General features: G+C 44.8%; 1 protein-coding gene across 1 annotated transcript in view; it reads right to left on the bottom strand.

Moving 5' to 3' along the window:
* CLYBL (citramalyl-CoA lyase) overlaps window positions 1-15,544 on the bottom strand; it is a 475,215-nt gene that overhangs the window by 42,305 nt on the left and 417,366 nt on the right. The window contains 1 exon segment of the mRNA XM_073569499.1: window positions 14,106-14,199. Coding sequence (XP_073425600.1) covers window positions 14,106-14,199 — 94 coding nt within the window.

Here is a 15,544-nt window from a genome sequence, read left to right as displayed (position 1 = left end):
AATCTACCAAGACATGACTGTCCACCTAAATTTACATCCCAAGCAAGAAAAGCATTAAGTAGAGAAGCAGGCAAGAGGCCCTTGGTCACTTTGGAGTAGCTGCAGAGATCCCAAGCCCAGGTGGGGGAATCTGTCCACAGGACAACTATCAGCCATATGTTCCAATTTGGCCTTTTTTTGTAAGAGTAGCAAGTAGAAAGCGGTTTTTGAAAGCAAGCCATAAAAGGTCCCATTTGAAGTTTGCAAAAAGCCATGTAGAGCACATAGCTAGCATGTGGAAGAAGGTGCTCTGGTCAGATGAGACCAAAATTGAACTCTTTTGTCTAAATGTAAAACACATAACTCTGAAAACACCATAACCCCAGTCAAACATGGTAGTGCCAGCATCATGCTGTAGGGTTACTTTTCTTCAGAAGTAATTGGAAGGTGGATGGAGCGAAATACATTTGGAGGAAAACCTTTCAGAGGCTGCAAAAGACTTTAGACTAGAGTGTAGGTTCACCTTACAGCAGGACAATTACCCTAAATTTACTACCAGAGCTACAATGAAATGGTTTAGATCAAAACACACAGCTCTGGCAAATATTAAGAGACCACTTCCAAATGTTCACTTTGTCTGATTTTCCTCTTTACATGTATATTTTTGAGTAAAATGTAAACTTTTTTTAGTCTACAAACTCCTGACAACGTCTCCGAATTTCCAAGCAATAATTTTTTTTTTCTGAAAAGGAGAAATAGTCAAAATAAAAAACCCAGTGCTTTCAGACCTCAAATAATGCAAAGAAAACAAGTTCATAATCATTTAGAAACAACAATACTAATGTTTTAACTCAGGAAGAGATCAGAAATCAATATTTTGTGGAATAGCAATAATTTTTAAAAACAGCTTTCAAGCGCCTTGGCATGCTTTCCACCAGTCTTTCACACAGCTTCTGGCACAAAAATGTAAGCAGTCCTTCTTTGTTTGATGGCTTATGACTATTCATCTTCCTCTTGATTGCATTCCAGATGTTTTCAATGGGGTTCAGCTCTGGAGAATGGGCTGCCCATGACAGGGTTTTGATGTGGTGGTCTCTTAATTTTTGCCAGAGCTGTATTCATGTGTGTGAATGGCCCAGTCACAGTCCAGGCCTAAAACCCATTGAGAATATGTGGCAAGACTTGCTGTTCATAGACATTCACCATGTAATCTCACTGAGCTAGAGCTAGTTTGCAAAAAAGAATGGGCAAAATTTTCAGCCTCTAGATGTGCAAAGCTAGTAGAGACATCTCCCAAAAGACTTGAAGCAGTAATTGCGAGAAAGGTGATCCCACAAAAGCATTGATTCAAGGAGGCTGAATACACAATTTTCATATTTATATTTTTAAAATATTTAGAAAATCACTCCACAGCATGATGCTGCCAACCACCATGTTTGACTTTGGGGATGGTATTTTCAGGGTGATGTGCAGTGTTAGTTTTCCGTCACACACAGTATTTTGCATTTAAGGGTACTTATAATTTTGCGTTGGTTCCAGTTTGCTACAGACGTCTTGTCTCTATATATACTCAAACAATATAAGCAAAAGGGAGTTAAATTTACCTTATCTCCACAATGTCGGGTGTCGGTCGTATAAGGTGCTGAAGTGCTCAAATTCTTGAATGGAGTATATCCATAAGCGAGATATGGCACACGATCGGTAAATCTAACTCCCTTTTGCTTATATTGTTTCAATTTTGGTCTTGTTAGTATAGACCCTAATTTTTGCTGCGGTTTTCAGAAAGGTAAAAACGTGTCACTAATCTAATCCAGTTTTGTATTTGCATTTAGCCCAAAAAGTTCTATTTTGGTTTCATCTGACCAGATCACCTTCCTGTTAGCTGTGTCCCCTACACTGCTTTTTTGCCAAGTGCAAACAGGACTTCTTATGGCTTGCTTTCAAAAATGGCTTTCATCTAGCTACTCTTCCAAAAAGGACTTGTGGAGTATATGACTAATAGTTGTCCTGTGGACAGATTTTCTCACCTGAGCTGTGAATCTCTGAAGCTCCTCCAGAGTGACCATGGGCCTCTTGCTTGCTTCTCTAATTGGTCCTCTTCTTGCTTGAAATGTCAGTTTAGCTGAATGGCCATGACTTAGTAGGTTTGCAGTTGAGCCATACTTCAATTTTTGGATGATGAATTAAACAATACTCTGTGATATGTTCAGAGCTTGAGCTATTTTTATAACCTAACACTGCTTTACTCTACTCAACAAATTTATCCCTAACCTATCTGGTGAGTTCCTTGGTTTTCATGATGCAGCTTGATCCCTAACTTTATCAAGCAAACCTCTGAAGCTTTTACACAACAGCAGTAGCTATATTGACAATTAATTGCACATAGGTGGACACTCAGGATTTTATTTAGGGCTATCAAAGCACAGTGGGCTGAATAGAAACACATGTCACAAATTTCAGACTTACATTTTTAAAAGGATTATAAAATCATGTATCATTTCCTTTACACTTCACAAATATTGCTACTTTGTGTTGGTATATCACATAATATCCCCAAAAAATAAATTTACATTTGTGGGTGTAGTGTAAAAAAAAATGGAAAACTTCACTGGGTATGAATACTTTTTCAAGGCACTGTAGTTAACAAGTGTCAGGCTTGCTATAAACCTTAATTTCTGATCGGTGTATCCAACTGATTTGGGGGGGATTTGCTGACAAAATGGGGGCTGCCAGAATGTTGGGTAAGTATGGATCACTTCATTGGGTATATTCCTGATGCTATTATTACTCCTCTTTTTGCTTGGGAATAGTCAGCCTTGACAGATTTTAACTGTATTTCTTAGTAAATGATCAGTTCAGGAGAAAAAGGTCATAATTGGAGAAAGAAGAATAATAATGATATTTTACAGTTTTTGCTCGTCCTGGCCATTTATGCGAAGATTATTGAAATGACAGTGACCCATGTACATATGAATTTTAGAAATATTGTAGCTGTGACAGTTTAGGAGTACTGAATAATAGAATAATATCATCATGTATATACATCAAAGAGTAAAATATAACTTTTAATAGATATAGTTAAAAAAGCTGCAATGGCTTATACACAACAAACCAATGGCGGATCTTAATAGGGGCGGATGGGGCGGTCGCCCTGGGCCCAAGGTTTTTTGGGGGCCCAGGGGCAGGGGCGGGCTGGGCCAGGTGGCAGAGAGGCAAATGCCCCCCGGACCGCTCCCCCAGCACCTGTACAGGGCCGGCCGTGCCCTGTGCTGTGACGCCGCCGGCAGCAGACAGCCGCCCGCGTCACATTCTATGAGGGGCCGGGAGCTGTGCACGGCCGTCACCTTGACGGCTGCTCAGCTCCGGCTGTACTTCCGGGTCAGATGTCGGGCGTGCGCGATGACGTCATCGTGCACGCGCCGACATGTCCCGGAGGATGCTGAAAGCAGAGGCGCTGCTGGGGAGCGAGCCGGCTGTGAGGTAAGTATGGGGAACTTTTATTTTTTTTATTTATAAAATGAATTAAATGGGGGAGGGGGTGAGTGGGGGCTGTACACAATGAAGGGGGGGTGACTGGGGCCTGTATATGATGAAGGGGGGGTGACTGGGGCCTGTATATGATGAAGGGGGGGTGACTGGGGGCTGTATATGATGAAGGGGGGTGACTGGGGGCTGTATATGATGAAGGGGGGGTGACTGGGGGCTATACACAATGAAGGGGGGATTACTGGGGCCTGTATATGATGAAGGGGGGTGACTGGGGGCTGTATTTGATGAAGGGGGGTGACTGGGGGCTGTATATGATGAAGGGGGGGTGACTGGGGGCTGTATATGATGAAGGGGGGGTGACTGGGGCCTGTATATGATGAAGGGGGGTGACTGGGGGCTGTATATGATGAAGGGGGGTAACTGGGGGCTGTATATGATGAAGGGGGGGTGACTGGGGTTGTACAGGATGAAGGGGGTGAGTGGGGGCTTCACAGGATGAAGGGGGGATGAGTGGGGGCTTCACATGATGAAGGGGGTGAGTGGGGCTGCACATGATGAAGGGGGGGTGAGTGGGGCTGCATATGATGAAGGGGGGGTGAGTGGGGCTGCACATGATGAAGTGGGGGATAAGTGGGGCTGAACATGATGAAGTGGGGGATAAGGGGGACTGCACATGATGAATTAAGGGGTAAGTGGGACTGCACATGATAAATTAAGGGGTAAGTGGGACTGCACATGATGAATTAAGGGGTAAGTGGGACTGCACATGATGAATTGGGGGTAAGGGGAACTGCACATGATGAATTAAGGGGTAAGTGGGACTGAACATGATGAATTGGGGGTAAGAGGGACTGCACATGATGAATTGGGGGTAAGGGGGACTGCACATGATGAATTGGGGGTAAGGGGGACTGCACATGATGTGGGGGTAAAATTAACTGCACATGATGATGGGGGAGTGGGGCTGCACATGAAGTTGGGGGGGAAGGGGACTGCACATGATAAAATGGAAGGGGGGATAAGGGGCTGCAAATGATGAAGCGGCACTGCAGATGAAGTGAGTGGGTGATAGGGGACTGCAATGGATGAAGTAAGGGGACTTCAAATTAAAGTGGGGACATTAAAGTGGATCCCCTATGGCCAGGATCACGTTGGGCGATTTTGTGCGTATTGGCCGTAGGCCTACAGCTTATGTGCAACGTCTTTTTAGGCCATGTCCACACGTGGTGGAATGGTGGCGGGTTTTCCGTATGGACCCGCAGCAAACCAAGTGCTGCGGTCCGTACGGCTGTCAATTCCCGCACGGGGACCGCAGCGCTCAGGTGGGAAGGGGGGTACAGGGGCCCAGGTTTTATGAACAGCCCCGGGCCCATAGTCCACTTAATCCGCCACTGCAACAAACAATAATGATAATAATAAAGTGCTCTTAGTGCCAGTACTCATAAGTAGAGATGAGCAAATCTTTCAAGGTTCGGTTCCTTTCAATTCGGTGAACAATTAGACGTTGGCTGAATGGTTCAACGAATGCACCTGAACCCCATTAGATTCAATGAGAGGCCAAACCAAACATATACAAAACACCTTAAAGGGTGACAAAAAGCTTCCCAAACAGTTAAAATTAGGGGCAGACACCAGGAAAAGTGTCATCAATTGACCCACAGTAGAACGTGTTATAATGGCACAGAAGCAGTCAGCTATTGCCCACGCATGAGGTATCAGGGTCTGGCCCTGCATTTACAGCTTGGAACTGAAGTTTTAATGAGGAACTGATGGTTAAGGGAGCGGTGTAAGCTTTCTTAGACTACTTTCACACTTGCGTCGGTACGGGCCCGTCGCAATGCGTCGGGCCGACGTACCGACGCACGTTGTGAAATATTTGCACAACGGGGGCAGCGGATGCAGTTTTTCAATGCATACGCTGCCCCATTGTAATGTCCAGGAAGGAGGGGGCGGACTTTCTGCCGCGCATGCGCGGTCGAAAATGGCGGACGCGACGCTCAAAAAAGTTACATGTAACTTTTTTTTGTGCGTCACGGCCGCCAAAACACGACGCATCTGTCGCACGATGGATGCGACGTGTGGCCATACGTCGCTAATGCAAGTCTATGGAGAAAAAACGCATCCTGCCGGCAACTTTGCAGGACGCGTTTTTTCTACAAAACGGCGCATTGCGACGTACGTCACACGACGCTAGTGTGAAAGTAGCCTTAACTGGGAGACATCACACCTCATGCAGCATCTCCAATTTTTTATTTAGCCACACTCAGATGGCACGAATTTCAGTTTTATAGACAACTATTGATAGAAAAATGTAACATTAGTAACACAGGTAGTTGACTGATCAATTGACCCACAGTAGAACTGTTACAATGGCACAGAAGCAGTCAGAAATGGGCCATGCATGAGGTATTAGGGTCTGGCCCTGCATTGAATTGAAGTTTCAAATAAAACATTGTGGCTAAGGGAGTTGTGTAAGCCTTTTTTGATTGGAACCCAGATACCTCTTTCCCAGCCACACTCGGGTGGCACAAACGTCGGTTTTATACACTACAATTGGTAGAAAAATGTAAGAATAGTAACACAGATAGGTGACTAACTGACCCACAGTAGAACATTTTATAACAGCACAACAGCAGTCAGCAATAGACCATGCATGTTGTATCAGGGTCTGTGCCAGCATTTAGAGTGAGGAACTAAAGTTTCAATTAAGACATGGTGGCTAAGGGAGCGGTGTAAGCCTTCTAAGTCTTCTTTGCTGGTAACCAACATACCTCATGCAACAGCTCAATTTTATTTTTAGTTTCCCAGCCACACTCAGGTGGCACAGACATTAGTTTAATAGACTATTATTGGTAGAAAAATGTAAGAATAGTAACACAGGTAGGTGACTAATCAATTGACCCACAGTAAAACCTTTTATAATGGCACAGCAGCAGTCAACAATAGACCATGCATGTTGTATCAGAGTCTGGGTCAACAGTTAGAGCGAGGAATTGAAGTTTCAATTAACGCATGGTGGTTAAGGGAGTGGTGTAAGCCTTCTTATCTGGGAGCCCTGATACCTCATGCAACACCCTTTTTCATTTTCTATTTTTCCCAGCCACACTCAGATGGCACAAATATCAGCTTAGTAGAGCACTAATGTTAGAAAAATGTAAGGCTTTTAACGTTGAGGGTTGACTAAAAGTAAGTGCAGGCCTGCCTGTCTGGGAGCCATACTGCAACAGGCACCACACAAGAAGGAGACCCAACGTGGAGTACAAATAATTCCCCAAATTAGGGGAAGACAACAGGAAATGTGGCATCAATTTACCTACAGTGGAAATTTGATAATGGCACAGCAGAAGTAAGCCATGTGTCATAAATGAGGAATCAGGGTCTGGGCCAGCAATTAGAGCTTTGAATTGAAGTATAAATTAAGACATGGTGGTTAAAGGAGCAGTGTAAGCCTTGTTTGCTGGGAGCCCTGAAACCTCATGCAACACCTTTTTAATTTTTTTTCCAGCCTCACTTAGATGGCACAAACATCAGTTTCTTACAGTACTATTGGTACACAAATGTAAGGAAAGTAACACAGGTAGTTGACCGAAAGTGAGTGCAGGCCTGCCTGTCTGGGAGCCCTACTTATTTATATAGGCAACCTACTAGATGTAGACCCTACTTGTAGTCTCCACATTTCAAAACATCATTATTACACAACACTAAAGTGGCATCAATATCCACACAGTAGAAACAGTATAATAGGCCTCTGACACACATTCTGCTACAGGTAACCCACCAAATGGAGACCATACTTGAAGTTTGTCCATTTCAAAAAATAATTGTCACACCACAAAAAAGGCATCAATTTCCGCAGAGTAGAAACAGTATAATAGGCCTCTAATATACCTTCCACCACAGGCAACCCACCAGATGGAGACCCAACTTCTAGTCTCCACATTTCAAAAAATTGTTTGCACCATCAGTAGCAGTAGCAACAGCAGGTGCTGAAGACACCACAAAGATGGAACAGAGATCAATACATGACACTAAAAATGACGCCATCGCATAGTCTGCCCAGTCTGCAACTGGGGTGCAAAACTCATTAGAGATCCATGACTTGTACATTTTATTGAAAGTTAGGTGGTCTACACTTTCAGGGGACAGCCGGATGCGCTTATCCTTCAGGACACCACCAACAGTGCTGAAGACACGTCCTGAGAGAACACTGGCTGCTGGGCATGACATAACCTCAGGCCACCTTACATTTTTGAAGACAAAAATGCAAAAGGGTCCAAACCCTCCTGATGGCATTGATATTGAGCTCCAGATATTCCTGCACCATCCTCTCCAGTCATTCGATGTGTCAGACTTGTACTCTGTTCTGCTCGTGCACGAGCTGGTCTAAAAAATGTGTGAAACGACTCACAGATATTACTTGTTACTTTCACTGCTGCTGCTAATGATTTTTGCAATGATGCCTTGACGTTCCCCGGGTTGGACATCTAAAACTGGGATGCACACCGTGTGCCTCACTGCTGTCTTGGGGAAAAAAAAACTCTTATGATTGTCTACAAGCGTGTTTCGATATTCCAGCATGCACGCATCCCTTTCCAGGGGGAAGCATCTGACTAAATTTACTCTTGTACCGTGTCATGATCCAGGACGGGATTTCGCTTTGACCCGTCCTGGTTAGACTATGGGTTAATTGTGCTGCCTCTCTCTGGCAGCAGGAGGCTATTTAGTGCTCACAGGACCTGGGTCCGGTGTCAGTTATACTCCTGCCCTCGGCTGAGTTAAGTGACCTCTTGTATATGTGTGCCTTGTGCCAGATATCTTGCTTGCTTGTTCAGTTGTGATCTGGTTCTGTCCCTGTTACGAGTACTGCCTGACCCTCTTGTACTGCGCTACCTCTCGTGTATGACTCTCTGCTTGTGGCCCGATTTCTCTCTGCTCGTCCCCTTGGTACCACGTCGCCCTCTTGTGTATGACCTTTGGCTCTGTCTGACTACCCGTCTGTTTGTCCCTCCTGTACCTCGTTTGCCCGTACTGCTGTGACCTCTGTTTTGCCTGACTCTGAGTTGTTGTATGGTGCCCTGTCCTATCTGAATACAGGATGCTAAGCCCCGCCCCCTTGCAGTCACATGACCATAGGTCCCGTGCAGACTATTCAGTTTCAGTGTCCGCAGGTCCTATGCCTCTTTACTTTCCAGCGCTGACTGGACCCTGACACTATTAGCCTGAAGCACGCATGGTCACCTCTGCTGCCCTGCTCCACAGGTATCTGTTAGCACTGCTTCTCTACTCAGGACACGCGCACTGGCTCTATGAGCAAGTGCAGTGCGGTGTCTCTGACATACCGTGGATCTAACAGAGTGGCAACCCAGTAGTCAGAACTACAGTGTATCCGTAAAGTCATGGTGCGCTTTTGACCAGTCACTGGAAAGCAACAAAAAACAATAGAAATGTGAAATCTCCAAATAAAAGAAAAACTCTCCCAGTTTCATACCTATTCAGTGCAGTTTGATGTGGGCTCCATTTGTTTCCCTACACACATTCAAACGATAGTGAAGTTCTTGCCACACACAGGTAAGGACGTCAGGTGTAACAGAGTGAATAAGGTCTGTGATTCTTTGTTTTAAGTGATTAATGTCGTTGATACGTTCAATATACACATGTTGCTTCACATAACCCCCCAAAAGTAAAAGGTTAAGGCTGTCATATCCAGGGTTCGTGGCATACTTGTATACTTTCCTGTGACTGGTCAAAAGTGCACCATGACTTTACGGACACACTGTATTTCTAACCCTATGAATACGAGCATCAATTTGGAGATAGTGCAGTAAGAAGGAAGGCACTCATGTGTCAGGTACTTCCATGAGGTCCAAGTCCATGGTGTGTTGGTGGCGGGGTAACACTCAAGATTACTTCCTTCGTCCCCTCCTGCCAACCACGGACAACAGAGAGCGGATCATTATCATCACCTCGTCGTCCTCCATTTGTTTCTCAGCTCCTACATCTTCACTAACAGTTTGTGTGATACCATGAACCCTCTTGATCGCTGTATAAGCCACCCTCCCATGGCACCTGACTGTGTGACGACAGACCAGAAAGTTGAGCTATTGTTATCCCTTACGCATCCTCCTCTGCTTCCACTTCTTCCTCTAGGATCATTACCTTCTCATGCAGACTATTCAAAGTGTGCTTCAGCATGTAGGTGACCGGAAGTAGAATGATGATAACGGCTTGGTCAGCCCTAACCATCTTACTAGCCTTTTCTAAACTGTGCAGAAGGGCGCAGTGGTCCTTCATCTGTGCCCACTCCACAATCGTGATTTTCACCACATCCGGACTGCACTGGCCCAGGCTCTGTGCAAAAGGATATATTGCACCAGGGCTCATCGCTGCCACAGCCGCAACATGTGCAGTGTGGAATTACACCATGTCAGAACATCGTTAATCAAACGGTTAATTGGTAGGTCAAAAGATCTCTGTAGTGATGCAACTCAATGACCTGCGGGGTGCGATTGTCAAAAGTAAGCGCACAGCAACCGTGCTTTGTGCAGCAGCGCATACAGGCCGGGATTGTGGCAGAGAAATTGCTTTCCCACCAGGTTGACGATGTGAGCCATGCAAGGCACATATGTGAGGTTGCCATGGCGTAGGGTCTCCACCAGGTTTGCATCATTATCGCACATGGTCTTCCCTGGCTGTTGGAGCGCATGTCTGATTAAGGGAGAGGTTGAGGTCACAAGTGGAGGCCCTAGAGGAGGTGGAGGAGGCAGAAACAGTGGAGGAACTGTTAAGTGCAGAGGTTTGTCCCGGCAACCTTTGGGGATTCAAAGACTTGCGACATGCTGGTGTAGCACAGGCACAGCTTTCTTACTGAAGTAATGGTGACTGGGCAACTGTTCATGGGGGACTGTGACAGCCATCAACTTTCTGAAACAGTCTGTATCCACCAGGTGGAAAGGCAGCATTTCCATGGCCAACAGATTGGAGATGCTGGAGTTTAATCTCTTAGCTTTGGCATGTGTAGGAGGAAACATTATTTTACGTGACCACAATTGCTGGACTGAGGGCTGGCTGCTGTGCTGAGAGAGGGTGGAGTAGGGAGAATAGGACAAACTGCTGGACTGTGAGTGAGGTGTAGGTGGAGATGTTATGGTGGATTGAGAAAGATGTGTTGTGCTAGGTGACACAAAGGCAGCAGTCATGTCTACTTCCATAACAGCTGACAGGCTCTCACTCACCCTGACTGTGGGGGGTAAACAAGTGTAGTTCCTGTGTCCGGAGACCTGTGTGAGTAGACTTGTAATGGTGACAGAGGAGGAAGAAGCATCAGATTGGGTTTATGGGAAGGCCGATGGTTGGCGAGGCCTGTTGGTCCGCATTTTAGCACAGTGACATTCCCACACTAAGGCATGTTGATCGCACATGTGCCAGTTCATGCCTATAGTTGTCAAAGTTTTATTTTGCTTTATTGACAGATAACATGCGTTTGGTCATCCTTTCAGTCTCAAAAAAGGCCCAGGCTAGGTAACCGTTGGTGCCCCTACAAACTGCACACTCATGACCAGTGCTGGCCACAGCCCGAGTTAAGGCTGAGGATTAAAGTTTGTCCTGGTTGAATCACTTCATGTCTGTGTTGGAAGCTGCAATGTAACCTCCTCATCTTCCCCCTCCACCTCCTCTGCTGAGCATACCACTGGGTTCACACCAAATAGGATCTACAACCTGTGTGATGTTAAGGTGGAGAAAGAGAAGAGGTCACTTGATGCAGTGCTTGCCATTCACTGTAGCACATTCTCTTTCTGAGCTTCATCTACAAGGTTCACCACTGTGCGGCTGCCAAAGAAAGGAAATATAGTAGCCCGACCAGTAACAAATGTTGTCAGTGGTCTTTGGATAGGATGAGATGGTGCTTGCTCAGTTGAGCTTTCATTCACATTAACACCTAACCCACGTTCACGTCGAACACCAAGCCTATTTTCCCCTTCCACCACAACCTCACTTTTTCCACACTCTTGTAAGTAGACTTTAACTCTTACAACCTGATATTTCACAACCTTAGGATCACATCTGTCAGTCACCTGCCACTAAATGAACAATCACTATTTATTTTCTTAGTGTGCCTGAGCAACTCTGTTATACTTAACAATTTTTAAGTTTTATTAACAGTTTTATCACAAACAATTTGGAGTAGCTAATTGGCCCTCTAGGCTGCACCCAATATTAGGTCTAACGATTTTGAAGTGGAAATCTGGCCTTCTGATTGGTCACTGAAACACAGTTTTATCACAAACGATTTGGAGTAGCAAACGGTGCCTCTGGAGACTGCCACACAGTTTTTGCACAATCTACTTTGATGCTGGAAGATTGATTTCATACAGGACAGGATCCTATCTATTTAACTGACAAGTTCATTTTCAGCAACAGTACTAATGCAGGAGCGACCTCTCTGCACTGTGACACTTAGACACTGGTGCCAGCAAATCAAGATGTCCGCTTTTTGTATGGCCAGGGACATTTTACTTTGGCAGCCAATCATAGAAGACCTTATGTCATGATGTTGCGGATGGTTTCTGTTCCCTGATTGACTGCCGGAATCAACACACATAAAGTGAAAAAAAAACAACAACCCCTCCACACGCTCTTCTATCCTCTCCACACCCCCTCATCAAACACGTCTCCCCATCCTAACATACAGCATCACTATGCTAGCCAAAGTAGTAACAAAAGCATTAGTGGAAACGCGGTGATTTACTGAACTGTGACCAAATTTTGCCAACTTTGAGGAAAAATGCTCATGAAAATGAACACAAATCCGAATGTGCTACGTTTGTGCCATATTTGAAATTGGCAAACTTTTTCCGAACTTGTTCGCTCATCTCTACTCATAAGAAAGTCTCACAGTCTCACCCAATTCGCTTATGGTGACTTGAAGCGAAATCCTCAACACGGAGACAGATTGTCCAAGACAGGATAATTGACATGTTCCTGAAGACCCCCATCATGCCCTGTTTGTCTCCCGCCCTAACAAGGACAGTGCTCAAATGTTACCTATATACAGTACCCCAAATACAGAACAAAAGAAGCCCACCAAGGGCATTTCTGCCTCAGTACTGATGTGTCATCAGGGAAGTGTACTTGTCAATGTAAGTACCAAAAAATCCATGGATCCATCTAATTTTCAGATGGTGCAGCACTCTGCATGTTTGCCTAGAGACCTTCCATCTCAATTTTTATCATTTTTGATACCCACCATATGCTGGATTTTTTGGATCTAACATTGGCAAGTACACTCCCCTGATGAGGCATCGGTATTGAGGCAGAAACGCGTTGGGAGGACTTCTATTGCTCTGTATTTGGGGTACGGTATATAGGTAAGATTTGGGCACTGCCCTTATTAGGGCAGGAGATAAACAGGGCACAACAGGGGTATTTAGAAACATTTCAATTGCCCTGTCTTGGACCATTTTTCTCTGTGCTCACCATAAGCGAATTGGGTGAGACCATGACATTTACTTATGAGCACAGGCACTAGGAACACTTTATTATTACTATCATTATTGTTGTTTGTTGTGTATAAGCCATTGCAGCTTTTTTAACTATATCTACTAAATGTTAGGTTTTATAATCTTTACTGTATAAACATCTATTTCTGAATGAGTACAATCTGACCATATCATCATAATAGAATCTTCAGGATGATCCTCATACTGACTCTCCTGAGTTTATAATTATTCTGTACTTCCTATATTAGGCTACGTGCCCACGATCAAGAAAAGCAGCATTTTGGAAGCAGTTCACCTGCGCTGAGTCCAAAACGCTGCGTTCTACATTGGAAGCACAGTGGATGGGATTTATAGAAATTCCACGCCCACTATGCTTCCATTTACTGCTGCACAAACTCACCCGTGGTGTGGGTTTATGACCGTTTTGGATGCAGCAAAAACAAGCTGCTTCAAAATGGTGCTGTTTCCTGATCATAGGCACATAGCCTAAAGGTACTGTCACACTTAGCGATGCACCAGCGATCCCGACAACGATATGACCCGGTCAGGATCGATGGTGCATTGCTAAGTGGTCACTAGTGAGCTGCCAAACAGGCAGATCTCACCAGCGACATCGCAGGGGTTGGGGGTCGTTACTTACCTGTCAGACGAGGCGATCCTGACGTCCTCCCGCCCGCGTCCACGCGTCACTCGTCGCCACAGCAGCAAGCCCGGCAGGAAGCTGACGACGAGAAACGGCCCAGGACGTTCTCGCGTGATCAGCGATAACCAGCGGGGGAGCGGTCGGAGGTAAATATCACACATAGCGATATCGCTAGCAATGTCGCTGCTACGTCATAAAACCAGTGATGTTACAGCGATATTGCTAGCGATATCGCTTAGTGTGACGGGCCCTTTAGAGATGAGCCATCTATGCACAGACTTCCTGATTAATTTATAATGGACTTGTGCTAATGCCCAATAGTAGCCAATATGAACAAACATAGCTGCAGTGTAAAGCCAAATAACATATGTAAAAATGAGCATAATAGCCCACATTTAACAAAGTAACATTGAAGAATTCGTCAAGTTAAGAATTGCACATACTTTTTAAGACCACAATGTCAACATTAATTAACATTCTTGAAAAAAATTTCAAACCTATGCTTGCTCTAAAATCTTCTGCTCCAAAGACAACTCCATCCAAGTGAAGACCGACCTTGGGCCCTCTTTGTATAGCTTCTTCACAAACATCCTGTGAGTGAAATAATATTTGATTTCTGGTCAATTTTTAAAATACCGCAAAGATTTAATATAATTACATCATAGTTTAATTCAAGGCATAAGTAAGAAAGTGGTTTTAATTTCTGTAAACTATGTTGAAGAAAAATGGAGAAAAACTACTGAAAGAAATGAGTATTCCATTTAGCTTTATATTTCCAAGAAGAACATTTTAAATAATTTTATAGTAAGGACTCAATGTAAGAATGCCATGGACATTAAATGTTTGTTCCCAGGTTTTGGTTTGATATGCAGAAAATACAATGTCTATGGTTAGCCGTAGACTGAAGCCCCCATACAGAACATAGCTGTTGGCCAAACTATGGTTTGGCCAATTGATCAGCATGACTCCTCCATACACAGCAGCACGGAGAACTCCTTTGTTCTTTATTAGACACTGATGCCAGACTCCTCAGGTGGCTTATCTCACCAAGGACAAAACACGCTGGATCCTTATCTCCCTGATATAATCTATTGGGGGACAGTGGGGAGGATCTCATACACATTACACTGTCCACTGAGCCCATGAGATCTGATGGCACACATAAAGATAAAAGTCTATTGAAGTTCCCAAGTTTGGTGTAATTGGCTGAAAATGTAATGTGTGTGAGAGCCAGCAGACATGGGTATAAAAGGGACTGAGCATGTCTTATTTTCAATATTGTGGTACAGTAAAGGGAGTTTGACTGGATGGGAGATATGTTTCTCCCAGCAGATTAATGTTTGGCCGGGTTTTTCCCTAAATACAGGACCTACGATGATGTCAGGGTCCCGTGATCAGCCCATGTGATGTCTATCTCACTGGTGGGAGGGGTTGGGCCCTATGTAATGGAGGTTGGTAATTACCACAAGGTGTGTGTGTTTCTGGAAGCTACAGGAACTTGGCTGGACTCAGCCTGAGACTTGTCTACAGGATCCCCATGCTGCAGGACTATAGCAGCAAGACTCAAAAGAACCCCGGGAATTGCACCTGGTGGATGCCGCAGGACCTGGCAGCTGCTTAGTTAAGCCCGTCCTGTGCAAGGGGTGAGTCTGGGACCAGTGGTTCTCCAAGCTGGAGTATGTGTATGGTTTTTCCTTATGTTCTGTTATCCGGCTGGTTACTAAGTAACATTAAAACCACTGAAACTGGACTTTATGCCTGTATGTTGCCTCGTTACTGCCACCCTGCCATTACCTACCAGAGTGAATCCCTACAATTGGTGAACTGAATGCGGGCAGAAGCAGTGAAGCCAGGCTGTTTTTCTTATTTTTTGATTTGTACCCCAGCCTAAGTCCTGGATGAAACGAGTGGCAGAGACCCAGGCGGGGAACTTTCC

Source organism: Dendrobates tinctorius, unplaced genomic scaffold (genome assembly GCF_039654945.1).
Source record: "Dendrobates tinctorius isolate UK_male_01 unplaced genomic scaffold, ASM3965494v1 ptg000026l, whole genome shotgun sequence".
Lineage (NCBI taxonomy): Eukaryota > Metazoa > Chordata > Amphibia > Anura > Dendrobatidae > Dendrobates > Dendrobates tinctorius.
Note: the sequence above shows the minus strand (reverse complement) of the source record. Positions and strands in the feature narration are given on the sequence as shown.